At 44.1% G+C, this 18,574-nt stretch overlaps 1 protein-coding gene across 4 annotated transcripts in view; it reads right to left on the bottom strand.

The window, feature by feature from the left end:
• Positions 1–16,674, bottom strand: part of LOC139061371 (gastrula zinc finger protein XlCGF8.2DB-like) — a 34,188-nt gene extending 17,514 nt beyond the window's left edge. For 2 of the 4 annotated variants that reach the window (XR_011515402.1, XM_070541337.1), the window contains exon 1: positions 16,378–16,674. Coding sequence is in view for 1 of the 4 variants with exons in the window: in XM_070541337.1 (XP_070397438.1) it covers positions 16,378–16,456 (79 nt within the window). In the remaining 3 variants the exon portion in view is untranslated. Of the gene's footprint in view, positions 1–16,253 lie in introns of all 4 variants that reach the window. The other 2 variants (XR_011515404.1, XM_070541338.1) reach the window with 2 other exon arrangements.
• Between the last annotated feature and the right edge of the window lie 1,900 nt (positions 16,675–18,574).

Genomic DNA, 18,574 nt, shown 5'->3' on the forward strand with positions numbered 1-18,574 from the left:
ACGACATATAGGCACAGTGGGCTGTGAGGTCCTACCAGACGACATTATGTAATCGCAGCAGCACCGCTCATTACCTGAAGTAGTCCATGTTGTGCGCCTTAAGCTTTTCTATGCCTGCCGATAAACTTACGGACTTTTTTTCTTTGTTGCTCTGTTGTTCTTTTCTTACTGTGGGTACTTTTGTTTTTAACTTTAGTGTTTGCAGCATCCGGACAATGCCATTACAGAAGGGGGCACTGACACATGTACTTATCTTTCTTGGGTGACCACATTTCACTGGCTAACAAATGTTAAACGTTATTGCTCAGCACAGGAGGCACCTGCATTTATCAGAAGTTTCTTTAATGTTATCCATTGTTCTATCTGTTATCACCAAACCATGTGTAATCTGATTCTATGTGCGACGCGAATTGTATAGCACTTTCTGAAAGACACACAGGCACCAGCAATTACGCTGGAGCCTTCGAAGAGTCATGTATAAAAGCTGACGCATTTGACCTGCTGATCATATTTTTGCCGATCGCAGACTATGCTCGCCGCTATTGTTGTGCTTTGAGTGTAACCTGTTTTCTGGGCACAGGTTCACCAAATAAAGTGTTTCAAGATCCACATTTTTCGCTACTATGTTTTTCACCATCACTACAATGTGACAGTATTATACGGCAAAATTTACTTGTATATTTGCAATTGCCTGCAGATAAACATTGTCAAAAATCTTCAGGGCTTTGTTGTGCTGCACAACTGCTCTTCGCCGATCTGTTTTTCTTGCTCGCTAAATTTTTGTGGTGAAAAACGGAAACCTGCCACGGTACCTGTTTGTAAACAGCAAAATGGCCTCTCATCAATTCACAGAGATGAGGGACAAGTTTAAGGCACCTTTCACTGACTGATGGGGAAACTGCTGGCCATGGCATCGGAGGATTCAAGCTCTGGTGTGCGCACTCAGAATGTCCAGCTGTCAGAGCTGGCCTCACTTCATGGGAAAAATACCTCAGCCATTTGTTGTGGGCCACAGCTAAGACTCAGAAACCTCGTTTTCACAATACATAGCTGAAAATTTTGTAGAAGCTGTGCACAGATGTCTCCTTCCATATGTTTTTACAGTGCAGTTGTTTTTTTATCTGCAATGCTTTCTGCAAATAACTGTTTAATATATACAACTACAGCATATGGATGTAAGGTTACACAAAATTGTTTTTTGCACATTTGCGCTTCCAGTATGTAATGTACTGTGCTCTGGTCGCAAGGGCAAGTGGTTCCAGGTGGCCGCCAGTAGCACAAGCATGCTACTCCACTCACTCGGTAGTGAAGACGTTCACATCTGCAACACCTTCTTTGTAATAATTCCGTCATATTTTGCCACATAAGGGTACGTAACTTAATTCATGAAATTACATGACACATAAGTAATATATGTGGCACACAATTTTTTGGTCACGAATATGACAAGTGAAAAAATTCACCGACAATTATGATACTCTATACAATTACCATACACGTTTTCATTTTGTTATATATTGGCTGGCGCGGAAAATCTCTCTCGTGCGGTGCAACTGCCTCGCTAATCTGGAGATCAAGAGGGACAGTGTGTGAATGATGCGTAGGCGCGATTCACAGCAGCCTCCACTGACAGACCTTCCAGATGATGTGCGCTACTCCGGCGCGATCTCGTAGCCATTGCCACTGCATAACACTTTTCTTCTCACGCTTTCACCATGCCCTCCTTTGCTTTCCTCCTTGCGTCGTACATCTCTCGCTGTGTTCCGTGTTCCCTTTCATCTTTCGCTGTGCTTGTTCGCTCGGTTATGCCGAGGCATGCGGAAGCTCGCCGCTGAAATGGGCGCCTAAGAGCTGCACTCTAAAAACTCTACCTGCCTTTCATAGTGTTGCCATGTACGAATTCAAGTATGGGATGGCACATTCTCCATGTCATGTTTTTACAGCACAATATGCCGCTTCACTCCTTTCTCCTCGTTCTAAGCCACCTACCACTCAAATGAAGACTGTGCGGATGCTGCCAGAATTACAGACAAGGCTGTACAAGTGTCACACAATGCATTTTTGATTGCAAACATTCAGGATCGAATTTCATAGGTGCGATTGGCTCCTTTGCACAAGCTACAAGAGGGAGCCAATCACGGTCAAGAACTTAAATCAGGATCGGGCTGAATCACATCTAAAGTGGCCGTGTAACACTGGTATAAGACTCCATCTTTCTGAAGGGCTGTAGGCAGAGTCCCTTCAGTGCAGTTGCATTACGTAAGTGTGCTTCATGCATGATGGAAGAATAGAAATATATACCCTGCAAATGGACAAGCAGACACACATAAAAAAAAAATAAAGTGCCACTTATGAGAAACCATCTGCAGTGCCATCACTTGTGAAGTCAATGCAGCTGTAAAATTTGCAAGCACCCAGAAATTTACTTACAAGAGAAGGTGTCACGTCCTTAAAATAGTGGTCAATATCAGTATTGCACTGGTGGCATTTTCTCTCGCAAACTAGGCATGCTCAAATCAGTTCCAGACACATTCAAAAGGTAATCTGCTTAAATATAAAATGGCTAAGCTCCTGCATATCTTCTAACATAAATTGCAGGGACATGTTGTTTTCCAACATGAAACTATGTGCCAACATGTGCATAATCACATGAAAAAGTGCATTTTGAAATAGCAAGGCTAAGCAATTAATTTTCACTCATTAGTATACAAAAAAAAAGGACAAGCACAGTTCACCTACTTTTGAATGCTGTTGACTTTATGAAAGAAAAGCCTGAAATGTGTTGACACACACCACGACAAAGTTAAAAGTAGCAGGAAGTTAGAAAGCTAGGGCAAATGCTGAGGAGGCACAATACACATGTAAACAAGAACACCTCAAAGGCATGAAGTGTAAAGCAGAGTTATTCTAAACAGGTAAAATACATCAAGTTTTAGATAGAGTAACATCAAAGATAACTTGACATCCTAATATGCTAACACCAAAGCTAGAATAAACGAAAGTGGACAAATTCTCACAGAGAAGGCACATAAGCCAAAGGAAAGCAGTCTGTGCTCATGCGTAGTACTACAGAGGGTTGAATATCTGGATGACGCATCCAGGCGCACAATTTTGATATTTTATATGTACTACGTTATATTAGTACAGCACAGTTATTGTCTCGGGCACCAAAAGATCACAGTTAAATAGCCTGCAACAAGCTTTTCTGTGAAACACATCAAGTATTGCTCAATCACCAACAGTCACTTTTGCTTTTATCACATGTTTTAGAACATGCGCACAGAACACAAGTGGAAAGACAAAAATACAACCAGGAAAGTGTGACTATGTACCCGCACTCAAAGGAGTGCCACACAACAAAATGAGGCTTCTTTGCGCAGACATCACTCAAATATAAAAATTTTCAGAAATGTTGTTACCTTTTCCCAGTAACACTTTCCTTTGAAATCTTCTCGTGAACACAGAAGCAAATCTTGAAAAAGAATAAGAGCAATCTGGGGCAAAATATTGCTTTTGTGACATAGTGCATTGCTGTTGCATTCACACCATATTTGCCAAAAAGCACACAGGTCACACACTCACTTTAGGCAGCCTGTTATAACAGTCCTGGCACACATTCTTGGTGCATGGATGAGGGCTCTTCTCCAACATCACAAGCGTGGCGCAAGTAAAAGCATGGTTCCAGTCAGCTGCAAGGCTTATAGCCAATTTGCATTAATTTGCATTAATTTTGAAGTTTTCAGCTACCTGCCAAATTTCTCTCTTTTTTTACCTGAACTGGCATAATCATGACTGCGCTCCATTATAGCACACTGGCACATTTTACTCAACATGTTCGTATACAGATGCACATGTGAAAGCATCAGATATCTGAAATAAAAGTTTAAAATAAATTGCCAAATGGGCAAAATCATTGCAAAGAAAGCCAATTTCCTTAGAGAAGAAAGATACTGACAACGCACTGACGCATGTGTCACCGTTTCCCTTTTCTCGTCTGTCCCTTGCGTTGTTACTCTTTTTAATTTCAACATGTGGCCCCAACTGGCCCAAGTCAGCATTCTTCGTAGTTGCTAGCTTGCAAGCGGCTGTTAAGTCTATCATGGTGGCCAAGAATGTTCATCATCAAAAAGCACTGAGGAAGCTGTGAGTAAAGCACATGCTGCACAATACTGTTCCGTCTCTTCTTCCCTGCTAAGCATGTGCATTCACCATTGTGCTTGCCGACTGCACACAATCAAGTTGCAGCACAAGCATGCCTAATTTGCTGCAACGTAAAACGAAAAAAATATCTTAGTGGAAGCAATGATGGTGCTGTCTGTGAATGTTATGATGAAACACGGCACACAGCACGCACCATTCTTTACCTTGGCAGTGATGACAGCTGGTACAATTGTTTCATAGCAGCACAAACAAAATTTTGCTGCTCGCCATTGCTGCAGATGACAAATACTTTTGGTTTATTGTGGATAAAACATACAGGTATTGAACTGCTTAACAATGCCATTAAACTGCATGCAATGAGAATTTTCAGCTCTGTGCAAATAAGAGGGGAAGCAAGAAAACTACTAACCCAAGAAAGTCGTATGCTCTTATTTGCCTAACATTTAGCACACGAGAGCCCCCCACACCGTTTTCATTGAACTGCTGCACCTAGCACACTAATGCAACACTCGCATGCCTTAAAGCATTGCCCAAATGTGCACAATTTGGACACTCAGTAGCAGTAGAACCATAGCTCCTATTCTGAATAGAACACAGCCACCACTGCACACAGCTGAGTAGGCACGCTGAGAAGTGCTGTCTTCATGTACTTGACAGATCTTGAGCATCTACAGTGGTTTATACAGCAGTCTAGCAAGCTGCAACGCGTACTTCCAGCTGTCAGTCCCCTGCAAGAGAACCGGGAACCCTCAACAACCAGAGGCAGTTGCAGGATCATTGGGATTCAACACAAGCTCACACACAGTGCATTACACATGCGGAAAAAATCAGAAACATACAGAGTTACTGAATACTTTGAGCTTGTAACTAGGAAGCAGTGCAGGTAGAACAGGGTCAGTGAAAACAACAGCATATGGCACAAACTTTCACTATTAGCAAGCAATGCGCAGCCACCTATCACTGCAGACAAAAAAAGAGAAATTAAAATGCTGAAAGCAGAGAGCTGAAACACTGTACTCAGGAAGGGAGCCATACAAATGCAAGTAGAAGCACACTTAAAGTGGTGGTCCCACTTCGGCAGCCAGCACTCCACATTTTAGGCAATATTTGTGAACACGCTGTGCTTTCGGCATGCATTAGGAAGATCTGAGCTATATTGCATTAGAAAGCTTACTTTCTGCGCTTTTGAATGACAACTAGTAGGATCACCTAGCAGGAAGTGTTGCCTGATGGCAATCAAAACATCAGGAGCAAAAAACGACACTTTTGCTGTACTAGCCTCAGTCATACAGCATTTACGGCAAAACGGTTCAACATAACAAAATCCTATGCACAGTACATCATGAGCAGCGGTTTAGGCTATTGCACCCTTATGCCCAAAGTAACTGCAGATAAAGTAGGATTCCAGAAATTTGCTGGGTGCCCACTTTTGTTCACGGGTGACTACGCAAGCGTTTTTCAAATGCACACTCAACTCAACTTGCCCTCTCCAGCCCCTAGCTCCCAGGTTCGTACACTGATATTCGGAAATTGCAGATCTGGCCGCAACTTGCACTTCATCGGCAGAAGAGAGAGACAAATGAAAAAACTTTATTGTAACAAAGTGGTTCAGTTCCAGAACTGTTTTGTCTACAAATAAGCAGTTTTTTCCACAATTGTATGCATGCCGATGTATGTGGCTCGTGCATGTGCAGCTGCCGCTATTGCACAGTGGTTGCCTGAACAGTTCTGTGGTTTTCTTCGTCATTTAAAAAGAAACTATGGGTTGGGGAATTTTTCTCGATGCATCAGATAAAAGGTCATTTAGCCTCTATGCCGTCAGTAGGAGATATTTTGGGATTCTGCCGTGAGCATGGCTTCAGACAGTGGCAGGCAAGCAAATGTGGATAGCGTGCCGTGGCCTTCACAAATAGCTCAGCAGTAGCCCAAGTACAACTTATGTTTTTCTGTTGTTTTTTCCTTTTCAAGAACTAATCAGGAGTTGTGATGCGTGTCAGTTGCACTTTTAAATTCTAGCCAGTGAAAAGAATAATTCCCATCTAATTCTCTTTTCGTCTACCTTGTTTTTTCCTGCCTTCATTTTTCCTTAGGCGCAACTCTTCCTAAAACATACCCATGCACCAACTTGCTCAGCAAAGAGTTCTAAACCATCTAATTACTGAAAGAATTCTACCGATGGGTCTGCCAATGACTGTTTCTGTCGGAAAGCAGTATCCAAGGCAGTCGGTGTTAGGAGTCTTTGGCAAACTGTTCATTGGACCGAATGAGCATTCATGACTGTGGCAACAATCCTACTACCTGGCTAAAGAAAGGCCAAAGGAGAGCGGTAAAGAGCACTCCATGATATCACGTGGCAGAAATTCAACTTGTCACCTTCTTTAGAAGAAGCAGAGCTCGTGAGAAAGCACTGAGAGGAGCCCAGGAATCCCTATGCGAAGCACTACTTTTCAAGAGCAGCTCACTCTGGACGTCAAGGTATTAGCAAGCACATATAAAAAAAAACTAGCTTTAATTTACATCTGCAATAATTGAGCACTTCTTCACACAAGTACATGGTTGCGCTTGCAAAGGTTATTATATAAAGACATCCTGTAGAGGCACTCTACAGCTTCTGTTCAAAGCTCGTCTTCCTGGCAATAACTATTTGCACTCCGTTGTTACAGAAATGTTCTCCAAGGTATTCTCCAATACCTTAGTAACTTGCGATTCGCTGATGATATTGCCTTGCTTAGTAACTCAGGGGACCAACAGCAATGCATGCTCACTAACCTGGAGAAGCAAAGCAGAAGAGTGGGTCTAAAAATTAATCTGCAGAAAACTAAAGTAATGTTTAACAGTCTCGGAAGAGAACAGCAGTTTACAATAGGCAGCGAGGCACTGGAAGTCGTAAGGGAATACATCTACTTAGGGCAGGTAGTGACTGCGGATCCGGATCATGAGACAGAAATAACCAGAAGAATAAGAATGGGCTGGGGTGCGTTTGGCAGGCATTCTCAGATCATGAACAGCAGGTTGCCATTATCCCTCAAGAGAAAAGTGTATAATAGCTGTGTCTTACCAGTACTCACCTACGGGGCAGAAACCTGGAGGCTTACGAAAAGGGTTCTACTCAAATTGAGGACGACGCAAAGAGCTATGGAAAGAAGAATGATAGGTGTAACGTTAAGGGATAAGAAAAGAGCAGATTGGGTGAGGGAACAAACGCGAGTAAATGACATCTTAGTTGAAATCAAGAAAAAGAAATGGGCATGGGCAGGACATGTAATGAGGAGGGAAGATAACCGATGGTCATTAAGGGTTACGGACTGGATTCCAAGGGAAGGGAAGCGTAGCAGGGGACGGCAGAAAGTTAGGTGGGCGGATGAGATTAAGAAGTTTGCAGGGACGGCATGGCCACAATTAGTACATGACCGGGGTCGTTGGAGAAATATGGGAGAGGCCTTTGCCCTGCAGTGGGCGTAACCAGGCTGATGATGATGATGATGATGATGTTACAGAAATTTTCAACACTATGAACAGAGATAGTTTCGCTGTTCAAACTGTTTACCACTTCTGTAAGAGTGGAGCAAAAAGTTACTGCTAATAAATTTTGCAACTGGTCTGATCATTTCCCATGTCCACGAAAGGTGTATTGAGACGAAAATACTTTCGACCACAGATTAGCAGAATGAAGCATTGTTTCCATTCAATATGCCTTCACCTTTACCATAGCCAGACCCTGCACACCTCTCTACTCTGCAAGGGTTGGGTAGAGGTGAAAACTATTTAACAGCAACAATACATTACTTCTTGGTGAAGTGTCGGGTGTACATGCACTGTCATGACAGGAATATTTCCGAGTAATTCTCAGAAAGCCATTGTGTACCCATTCTTCCCTGGCTGTGCAGGGAGACTGTACATGAGGAACAAATAGTCTGTAGACGCAAGCTTTTCCTTGAAAAACAGCCTGGCATCGTAACCAACTTATTAATTTTAGCAAATAACTTTTCCTCGACAGGTGGTACCGTGAAAAGTCAAATGCGATGCACACGGAACCTTTACCTACCTTCCATGAGAGAAATCATGCAAGTGCAGCAAGCAAGCACTCTCAAACACCTTCGAACCATGTGGGGAGGTACGATGTGCTCGGCAAACTACTATGTTGGGTGAGTAGGTGCGTAGAGAAAAGAAAGAAACCCTAGGAAGAAGGATACAGAAAGAGCACCAAAATGGTTCATAAATATATTAGTCTTTTTTTATTATTACAAGAAGTACAGTGCTTCAAGCCATTCTCCGTACACACTGAGAAGGTAAATAATAAACTTTAAAAAGAAAAACTCACGTAAAACTAAGAAAAGGCGGGTGAGACACTGACACATGAAAGGACATGACACGTCTAATAAGCTTCACCTAATTAAACCACAGTTATGCATTTGGCCATCAACAACGAAGTCACGGGAAGCTGATGTCCTTTTAACTCTGCTGAGAGTAGGACACATGTACGACACACACAACTAGTTACTGACTGGTGATGAACCTCCAATTTGTGGTAAATGTAGTGGTAGGTTTGCAGTCATCCACGTCTTACTGGAGTGCCGAGAAGCAGACGATGCAAGGACAAAACACTTTCCTCTAGCTTACAGGCAACCTTTCCCTCTTCATAAAGCCATGTTCCTTGGTAATGAACTGTTAATCAAAGGGAAATCAGAATTAAATTTTTCCACTGAAGTCCACTTACTAAATGTTATCAGCCCAAATAATTCGTAGCGCGGCGTCTCTCGAGAAGCAGCTGTTGCGATGGTAGCGTTTTGGATAGCGCACACTTCCATGCCCTTACTCTCAAAAGCCCCTGATGAGGCAGTAGTGCTACCTAGTATGTCACCTCTTCATAGCACATCTCTTATTTTCGTCTAACATGTTATTCTATGCCATATGTATATCAATGTCATCATTTTATTTAGACATATATTTTCCACATTTTCCAGCAAATGTTTTTAGGCCACTCTACAGCTGCATTACACATACCATCCAGCATTGACCACACCATCGACAACATCATACTGCTTCTGGCGCTCTTTGGCCTTCCCTGGCCCTTGCACCATCAAACCCCATTAATCATCATTGACACGTGAAGACTTGTTGTAATTGCAATGCTGCCCACATATCTGCCTGGGTTATATGTTGTGTTCTCAGTATTACAGCACAACATCTGTCGTATGAAATACTAATTTATAAATAGTACGTCTGAGGCAATTTTATCACGAAATGCGTACACTCATATAAACGAGCGTACAGCACAAAAATCACCGCACAAAGACATCAGTCCAGAAAAAAAGGGACCACTTCGCATAACAGGATGACAAAGAAGCCTGTTGAATCGGGTTTGACGTGCACTGTTATGCCAGAAAATGCGACTGCCAACATGCAATAGAAAATTAAGGTTCTTCGGCGCTCGCAGCTTGTCTTTCCCAATCAACTTGTTTTTCCTTTCTGTAACTTGCCGGCTTTCGACCAACAAAAGTCCCTAGCACACCTATAATATTTCTTTTGAAAGCCTGCTTGCATCACTTCCCCCCAGGCCACCAGCCAAACATGGATGAGAACCGTGGCGTGTGTCGTCACATGTTCTCTGCTTGCCCTATCCTACGTGACGCCGGTTGAATGCAAGAATACTGATTAGCAGCACACAATGAGTGAGCCATTATATCCCAACTGCAGCAAGAAATGTGGATGGCTACGTGACCTGTAGCATTCCCAGCACACACAACAAACTAAATGTTGCATGTTCCGATGCCCATTGCAAATACACATTACTACAGAGTTTTGAAACATGATTTTCTGTATGTGGCCTTCTTGCTGGAAAGATTGATCATAATTACTTGCATAATCCTCACACTAGCATAATGCTCACATCCCCCCTGTTGGCCATTACCTTTTTTGAGTGATTATCGCACCCCTGAAAATTAATGCAGCGACTGCTGCCATGCTTGTTGTGGCCAGTGATGATTGAGCATGGTAGCCAAGCTGAGTTTAGTGCCGTTTCTTTTTCTCAAAGCTTTGCTGCCATTACATGTGCAACAGCACGCATGCATTCCATAGTTTCCGATTTCAGCAGCAAAAATGACAGAAAACAAGAGGAAAATAAGGCAGACAGCATGTGCACAATTTAAGCTATGTAGGCTGACGACTTTTAGAAAAAGTTACTTGTAGCAAATAAACTGTTTCTGCAGTTCCTGCTTGTGCAAAGCAAGTGCCCTTATTCTAAAGGCCAGTGTGAGCTCTTAACACCGGACGCCTGTGTCATAGGGAGGCAGAGGCACCGTCCTTCGCGAAAACAACAAGCCCTGCCGGCAGAACTTGGAAAAGATGTGAGGGATGTGCGAGTGCTTGCAGTGGCCATCATGAACACAATGCTGACGCGAAGAACGCTGACAGTGGTGAGCCCATGAGCATTTCCCTAAAGTGAAGTGTGTATTTCCAAAGTGCTGCCACATCATTTACCAGACACTGTACTTCACTGTACTATGGCTCTGAAACTCAAATGACGTGGTCTCCAATACCATGCACACGGGCTGAGCACGCTCTCCAGGGGTGCGCCATCGCAGGAGGCAGTGGTTTCGCTGTCATTACCTTATTAAAGTTGGAGATGTAGCCTCTGGAGTGGGCGCATATCCCGGCATCCCCTTACAAAGCAGCCGACAAGAGCAAGCTTTTTTTTCTTTTCTTTTCTTTACTTAGCCGTTACCTCCCCCCCACTGGGCCCACATTTCTAACCGTCTTTAGGTGTCAGCAGACTGTGCTAGACAGTTACTGCTGTTAGTAGTCCTCCCTTCCTGTCCCTTTATTTATCTATCTCTTGACATAAATAAACAATTCATCACCACAGGCAAAAAGCTACATATACCATTTCAAGCCTAACTATGAAGCATTTTCTATTCAACCTTCATTTAGCAGGCCCATAGTTTGCAGAATGCTAAAGAAAGTAAACGCAAGGAAGAAAAACAAACGCTTAGCAGACGGTCAACATCACTCAAGAATGCCCTTTTAGTCTCAATCTGTCTCTGTTATTCCGGGTGTTGTGTTCCCCTGCGGTAGTGAACACTGCAGTCTGCAGGCCATCTACCGAGATGGTTTTCGAAGAACTGGTCGCCTGCGGTCAGATGACAGCTGCACCAAAAACAGCAGCGACAAACCAGAGACACTGAACATTTTACATAGAGAATGGTTCAGCAGAGCCATTGTTGAAAGTATTAGCGGTGCGAAGGCCACTACGTGCAGCAACAAAATGACAATGGTACCAGACACTAGTCATTCAGAAAAGAAGGGCAGACATTTTTTTCAGCTACAGCAGATCACCTACCGCAACAGGGACAGACCAGAGCATGCTGAGATGGTAAAAAGCAGATTTTTTTGCAGCTTCTCTTCATGATGATGATTATTTATTGGCATCCCCTTTGCAATGAGGTGAAGGCAAACGGTCCCCTGGCCTGCTTGATTAATTCAGGTATGCCATACATGCTTTTCATTCTAGCATTTTCGTATACATCTCCTCAGTCTTTTTCTTCTTCCTCAAAACTTCTGTATCTGCCTTGTATTGTTACCTAAGCCTGCAACAGATACAGTCGCATAACTCTCTTGTCCGCTTCTTTTCCACCAATACTCTAAAACGTCTCTTGCATGAGCCCAACCACGACTTAGTGGTGGTCGCCTAGTGGGAGAATCAGAACTATGCGCAATAAGGCAGCCGTGATACTTCCACATTAAAGGTGCCCTGAACCACCCCTCGGGCTTGGTGAAATAACATAGTCCGCGGGTAGCATACGCTGCTGTGGACATCTCAGCCAAGTTTTTTTGCCGTACGCAGTGCGTGGAGCTCGCAAGCAGTTTGCGAAGTCACCTTCCTCTTAAACGCTCTCTTTTCAACAGAAGGCCCTGTCCTCACTGTCTTCTGGACACTTTATTTCGTCATTTTCTTAGACGGCTGCTACTGGTCGATAGCGGACATAAAGAAGCTGCGGTCGGCAACACAGCATAGATACCGTGGCCGCTGCCACGACTCCACAGGCTAAGCGCACTGTGGCTCTCTGAGGACAACCACGTTCGGCTTATGTTTAGCGCGTCGTAGGCGCTGAAGCCATGGCATCTACGTTAACACCCAAAATGAAATTTGAACAGTGCATCATGGTGACATTTAGAAGGCGTTGTCGGCATACCCCACTGCACTGTAGCCTTCCCAGTATTGAAGAAACGGGAGCACAGTGGAGGTTTTGTTTGGTTGCCAATAACTCCACTTCTGCTGAACACATCGATGTACTTTTTGCAGCAAGATATATCTAAAATAGCCTATTTTCACTACAAATGCCTTTCTCCACTTTGATAAAAAGTGGTTCCGGGCCCCTTTAAGCAGTTAACTAGGAACACTACTTTTTGGTTACAGCCTTTGAGTATAAGTACATAAGGACCTTAATGTCTTTTAAACTTGCTCATACACAGCACTCCTGGACAAAAAATGTCATTACCTCAGATGACAACTTGCCTGATGTTTATGTAGCATGTGCACTTAGATGGGAGAACTTGCAGTAGCAAATCCCCCCATTAGTCATTATTGAGAACTGTTTCCAAATCGTCCATGACTACACAATTCCACAACGCATAATACAGTCATCAGAGTAGAAAACTGTTACACACATAACTGTTACACGCAGGATTAACAACTTCTGGCCTGTTACCAAAGTGCAGTCAACTTAGTCTGAGACTTGGAATGCATCTTAAAACACACAAAATATGTTTAAGTGAAAGCATGCATGCATATTATTTCATTCCTGACATGAAAGCTTTTGTAAACAACAATGTTAGGGACAATTGAATAGAACTTCTATCAAATATGGCTTTGACTGCTTTAAAGCTATGACCACTGATATTAATTCTGCCCACCAGTACAACGCATGGCGCCATTTCTAATTCACAGATGGTTCTGCAAAGCATTGCAACAGCATTCTGGGAAGACAGGTAAAGTTAAATACATTCTGCACACTTTAAACAACCTGTAATAACCCACCTTGGGGAAGTACATGCATCAATGAGGTCATGATATCAGCATCCCATGTTATAGCATACTGCAGTTGAGTTTCATGAATTTGACTCCAGTTAATTTGTTAAGTCAATTTTTGGTTAATGTGATTTAAATGGAAGGTCCTGCTCAGTTCCCGTACATCACTATGGGCCTGAGTTCTTTCAATCCTGAAAAGGGCCAGGTAACTTGATTGGTCAGCACGCACATGCCTGACCCCAGTGGCTGCAGCATCTGTCTAGGCAGCTATAGAGAAGTGTGAATGTGCCGACACGTTGCCTCTGCTCGAAAGCACCAATGAATTTTCAGCCTACAGTTGGTAAATTTTGAAGCAGGAATGAGAGCTAAAAATTAATAACTATATTTTGCTACTTCTAATGCACTCCTTTTTTACAAGAAAATCAGTATGGTAATTTGCTGCATGCGACAATTGAACTGAAACAGCATGTGTGACATCAGTGCAGCCTACCATCAGCATAATCAGAAGGAACCAGGTTAATAAGGTGGGCCAGGTTGATGTCCCTAGAATAATACAGGAAACTTGACCAGCTAATGATTGTGAAAAGTGCATACCAGCACAGCAGATGAAAGGAGAAGAGAAACAAGAAGGGGGGCAATTCAGAGGCAAGCATTAAAAGCATGAAGAGACAAAATGTAGTCATGCACACGCATCCAGTGTTATGAGCCACCTTGCAGTCCCTGCAGGCACTGATACTTGAGCTAAGGTGAGCCCACATGTTTCACTGTTAGCAAACTCTTCACTGATTGCACAGTGGGGTGAACCTGCATGCCTCCTTTTTTCATTAGCAACAAATACATTTTGCAATTACTGCTCAACAAGTCCATAAAGGCTTCACTCTACAAGCATTCAAATTACTTCTAAGAAATGTTGCTTTTATGTGCCTCCTAAATGCTCAACTAGCACTTCCGTCTGTTCTTGTTGGAGCACTTTGGCAGCACGCCAATGGTCATGTAAGACAGCAACCAAGCTTTACAGCAACAAAGGCAGATGCCCAATTAAAGCCATCTCCTAATACAGCCACCATGCATGATGTTAGCAACCCATCCAGCGTGCTATAAAATGACCGGTCAAATGCAACCATAAACCTACCCCACTTTGAAGATGGTTTCAGGAACACTTGCAGGGAATTGTTTCTGGGGTCAGCAATGCTCAAGTCCAATTTTACGTTCATTTCCTTCCATAAACCATCTAGTTAAAAAACACAGCTTGGCAAATAGACAAATGAGGACACACAAGCGTGGCCAAACATCACTGCCTATTATACATATTATACAGCATTACAATGTCTCTGTCCAGTCTATCAATATGTCATGGCACGTAGTGTCTATCAGTTACTGAGATCATAAAGTGGCCAGAAAGCTTCAAAACTGACCCCCCAGACACAAGAACTATTAGTATGTATGCCACCAATTATATTTATTTTGTGGCCAAGTGCCAAAATACAAGGCCGCTGTTTCTGAAGCTTACAATTCTTGAAATGGTCTTACAAAAATGTTCAGAATCTTCAAATGGTCTTACAGAAATGTTCAGAAACCTCAATTTTTCACTTTCAGAAGAGCACTTGCAAAACTACATTGGATGAGACTTCTTCGTCTTATTATTATTATTATTAGCGATTTCCTCTTCAAAATGAAGCAGTGGTGTCACAGCTCTCTTGCACATATTTAAGTTCATATGCAACTTTACTATTTTTAGATGTGTTTAATTTCAACTTCTTGCTGTGTATAAGTGCATGATTACACCATCCTGCGGCCATGTACAAATCTCCATTCAACATAACTGGTTCTTTACTTATGCGCCACCAATACTGAACCCACAGCTTCCTTATTTTTATGGCGCTAATGTTTGCAATGTCATGAGTGTCCTTAAAACTGACCACAATTTTCTCTACTTTTGGGTGAAATTTCTTGGGTGGTGTTCCGTCAGCGCCCACAAGAGGTGTGGCCACTCATAACAGCCCGTTTCTCGATGGCAAAGCTTTGATTCGTTTTTGCTTACGACGACTGCACAAGGAAAGGAGGCACGCTATGACAGCAAGGTTCTGACTGGTGTTGTAGAAGTCGTGGGGTGCTTTTTTGTGGCTGGGTGCTTTTCTCGTCGTGACAACAGATGGAATTTTTCAAAAATACTGCTCCAGGAGGGCACATGTAGCCTGCAAACGGAGGCCTCAGGTGAGCACCTGGGATTATAATATAACGCTGTGCTCCCGTTTCGCTAGTTCCGCGGCTCTCGCCTACTGATTTTTGCCCAAGGGCGTTTATTTAACTTAAAAGGGGATCATTAAAAATGCTCTTGAAAAGTGACGCGTACGAGAAGCCTGGCAGGAGCCCACTCTCTACTACTACGGCCCCTATGCTCCCCCGGGAAAACAAGTTATCTTACTTTGAAGAACCTTGCCCGCTATGACAGGCACTTTAATGAGGTTAAGCAACATAGAAAACTAAGGCTGCCCTCACGGATTACGTGTGTTACGGAATGTAGTTTAGAAAGGTATCGATGCAGGCAGAAACATGACATGGCAGATATGTCAAACGCGATACGTCGACGCGATACGTCGCGTTTTCCCCTTTTTACGAGCAACACCTGCCCGTACAAACATACAGGTCAGCTTTCAGCGCCAAGCATGCACTGAGCATCACAATCGCGATGCAGCCACAGAAGCGTCGGCGACTCTCCTGCGAGGTAGACAGTGTGGCGTGGGACAACGCAGTGGGCGAGTTTAGCAAGTAGCAAGCCAGCGAGAAGTTAAGCACGGTAGTAGCGGTCTGCTACAGCTGCCAGTTGGCAGCTGAGCCACCTTCACGGTTTGTTTGTTTTTTAACATTTTTATTTGTCGAAATGTTTTTCAAGACTAATTATTTAAGTGAGAACGCGTCACAGGTGTACGGCAGAAAATCATGCATGCAAACTTCCAAAATTGCTGCTCGCATCTAAGGTGAGCAAAGAAGGAAAGGTGAACTAGACGAACATGTGGGCTGAGAGAAAAATAAAAAGCTGCTTAGTACAAATTTTAAAAAATACCGTTTTCCAATTATAGAGGAGACCTCAGGTGCGCCTGTCGTCTATAATGCCTTTCCATTCGTGGCCTCCCAATGCAGCAGAGGCACGCGCACTTACCTGCAAACGTCGCACCGCAGTCACTTACCTGATCTCAAGAACTTACACAAGTGCCTCATAAATGTCACCCACGCACAAACCACAGCGGCAACAGTGCAAATACGCATCCTTCTTCGGCGTTCTTTGCCCACTCTGACGCCACATTTCGCGACTTGCACCACCTCCCAGCCTGCAGAAGCAACGTTCACGACGAAAACGCGAAAGAAACCTTGGTCGGGTTCCACCACGCAAACGAAGAAAACTCCACTGAACGGTGCTTCACCGAACAAAACGCCACGGTGGTTTCACAACCCACAAAAGGAGACCATTATACAAGCGATCGTTATTGTCGTTGTCGATTGCTGTAAGCCAATGCAGTTTCGGTATCGACGCCCACGCGGAATTTCTATCAACCACGTTAACCACGTAGGAAGGAAAGTCCAATGCCACTTTAGAGCGTCTTCGATCAACCGCACCGGTGCACACCGGGGCGTCTTGGTGCGCACTTTCGTCCTCGAACAACCGCACCGGTGCTACAGTGTACTAGATAGGCCATGCCATCGCCCCTATCTAGTACACTGTACCGGTGCGCACCGACCATCGGGTGGATGGATGGAAGGTAGGAGCGTCCCCTTTGAAACGGGGCGATGGCAGTTGCCACCATGCTCAAATTTTTATTTTGCCTTTTATTTTTATCTGTGTTGTGTGTTATTGAATTTCTCGATTTTTTTTAAATACGTCTTCCTACCCTTTTAACCTTATGTCACCTCTCTGCTTTTGAGCCACCAATCCTCCAATCGCCTTTTGCTAATCCTCGATCACCGGAAGCGCATCCTGTTGGAGCGGTTTTCCGTTGCCCCGTCCAATGCCTCCTTTACTAGATGCCAGCCGCGTTGTTCGTAAACTCGGTTCCTGGCCCTCTCTGTTTTCGCTCCTCCGCGAAATAGAGTTACTGTATATGCTACCACAGGTAGCATATACCTGCGGTAACATATACAGTAACTCTACCGCGAAAAGGCAACGAGCGCCACTTGTGGCGGACGTCTGCAACCTAGATCAAGTGCTGCGGCCTCTGAGATTACCATGGCGTCAGTTGCCATCTCGGAATGGAATGGAATGGAAAACTTTAATCACTCTTTAAAGGTTTTAGCGGGTCGAGGCCGAAGTCTTCGTTCTTGAAGCTTGAGTCCTCTTCAGCCATGGATGGGCCCCTAGTCCAGGGCTCCACTGAGCCGGGCCGCCTCGCACGCGTGCGCTATTAGAGCTCTTTGAGTCTCTAGCTCGCGGCTGGTGAGCCAGCTCTCCCATTGCTCCGCACTTGGTGTTTTGTGTTTGTGGAATGCCTGGTTTCTTGTACACTCCCATGTAATGTGGTATAATGTTGGCTTAGCTCCACACCACGGACAGGTTGCGCTATACTGCGTGGGGAACATCCTACTTAGTATGTGTAAGTTTGGAAAGGTGCCCGTTTGCAGTCTCCGCCATCCTGCGGCCTCCTCCTTTGTTAATGCTTTATGTGGTGGCGGATATTGATATCTTAGACCCTTATAGATGTTTAATAGCTCTGAATAGCTGTTCCCGCAGTTGATCTGTGGCCCCTCTGGGGCGGTTGACGTTCCTGCTCGGCTGGTCATCCCTCGAGCTAGGCAGTCCGCCCCTTCGTTGCCCCTGATCCCTGCGTGGCTTGGTATCCAGATAATGTTATGTGTGGGTTGTCCCTCAGCGATTGGAACTCTGCTGAGGATCTTGAGCGCCGTGTTGCTTATTTTGCCTCTTATATAGCTCCGGCACGCCTCTTGTGAATCTGTTAGAATATTGAGCGATATTCCTGTTCTATAACCTTCTTCCGCTGCCAGTGCGACAGCAATTTGCTCTGCCTCGGTTATGTTAGCCACCTCGGCCGTGAGTCCTGTGATTAATTCTCCTTGATTATTTACTACTACCGCTGCCGCGTTGTTTTTGTGTGCGTGTGAGTATAGGGACGCATCGGTATAGACTGTATTGTCCCGATGTCCCATCGTCTTTTCGTAAAACTCTGCCCTAGCCTGTCTCCTACTCGCATGGAGGTTTGGGTCCATGTTGCGAGGGATAGGTTGTATGCGTAGTTTCTTTCTTAGTGGGTCTGGTATTGTGGCCCTGCTGATTTGTGATTTTTCTACTTCCCGACCTAGCTTTGTCAGGAGCGCCCTTCCCATCGTTGTATTGCTGAGTCTTCGTACTTGTGCGTTGAGCTGGCATTCCCTGAG

This window comes from Dermacentor albipictus, chromosome 6 (genome assembly GCF_038994185.2).
Source record: "Dermacentor albipictus isolate Rhodes 1998 colony chromosome 6, USDA_Dalb.pri_finalv2, whole genome shotgun sequence".
Lineage (NCBI taxonomy): Eukaryota > Metazoa > Arthropoda > Arachnida > Ixodida > Ixodidae > Dermacentor > Dermacentor albipictus.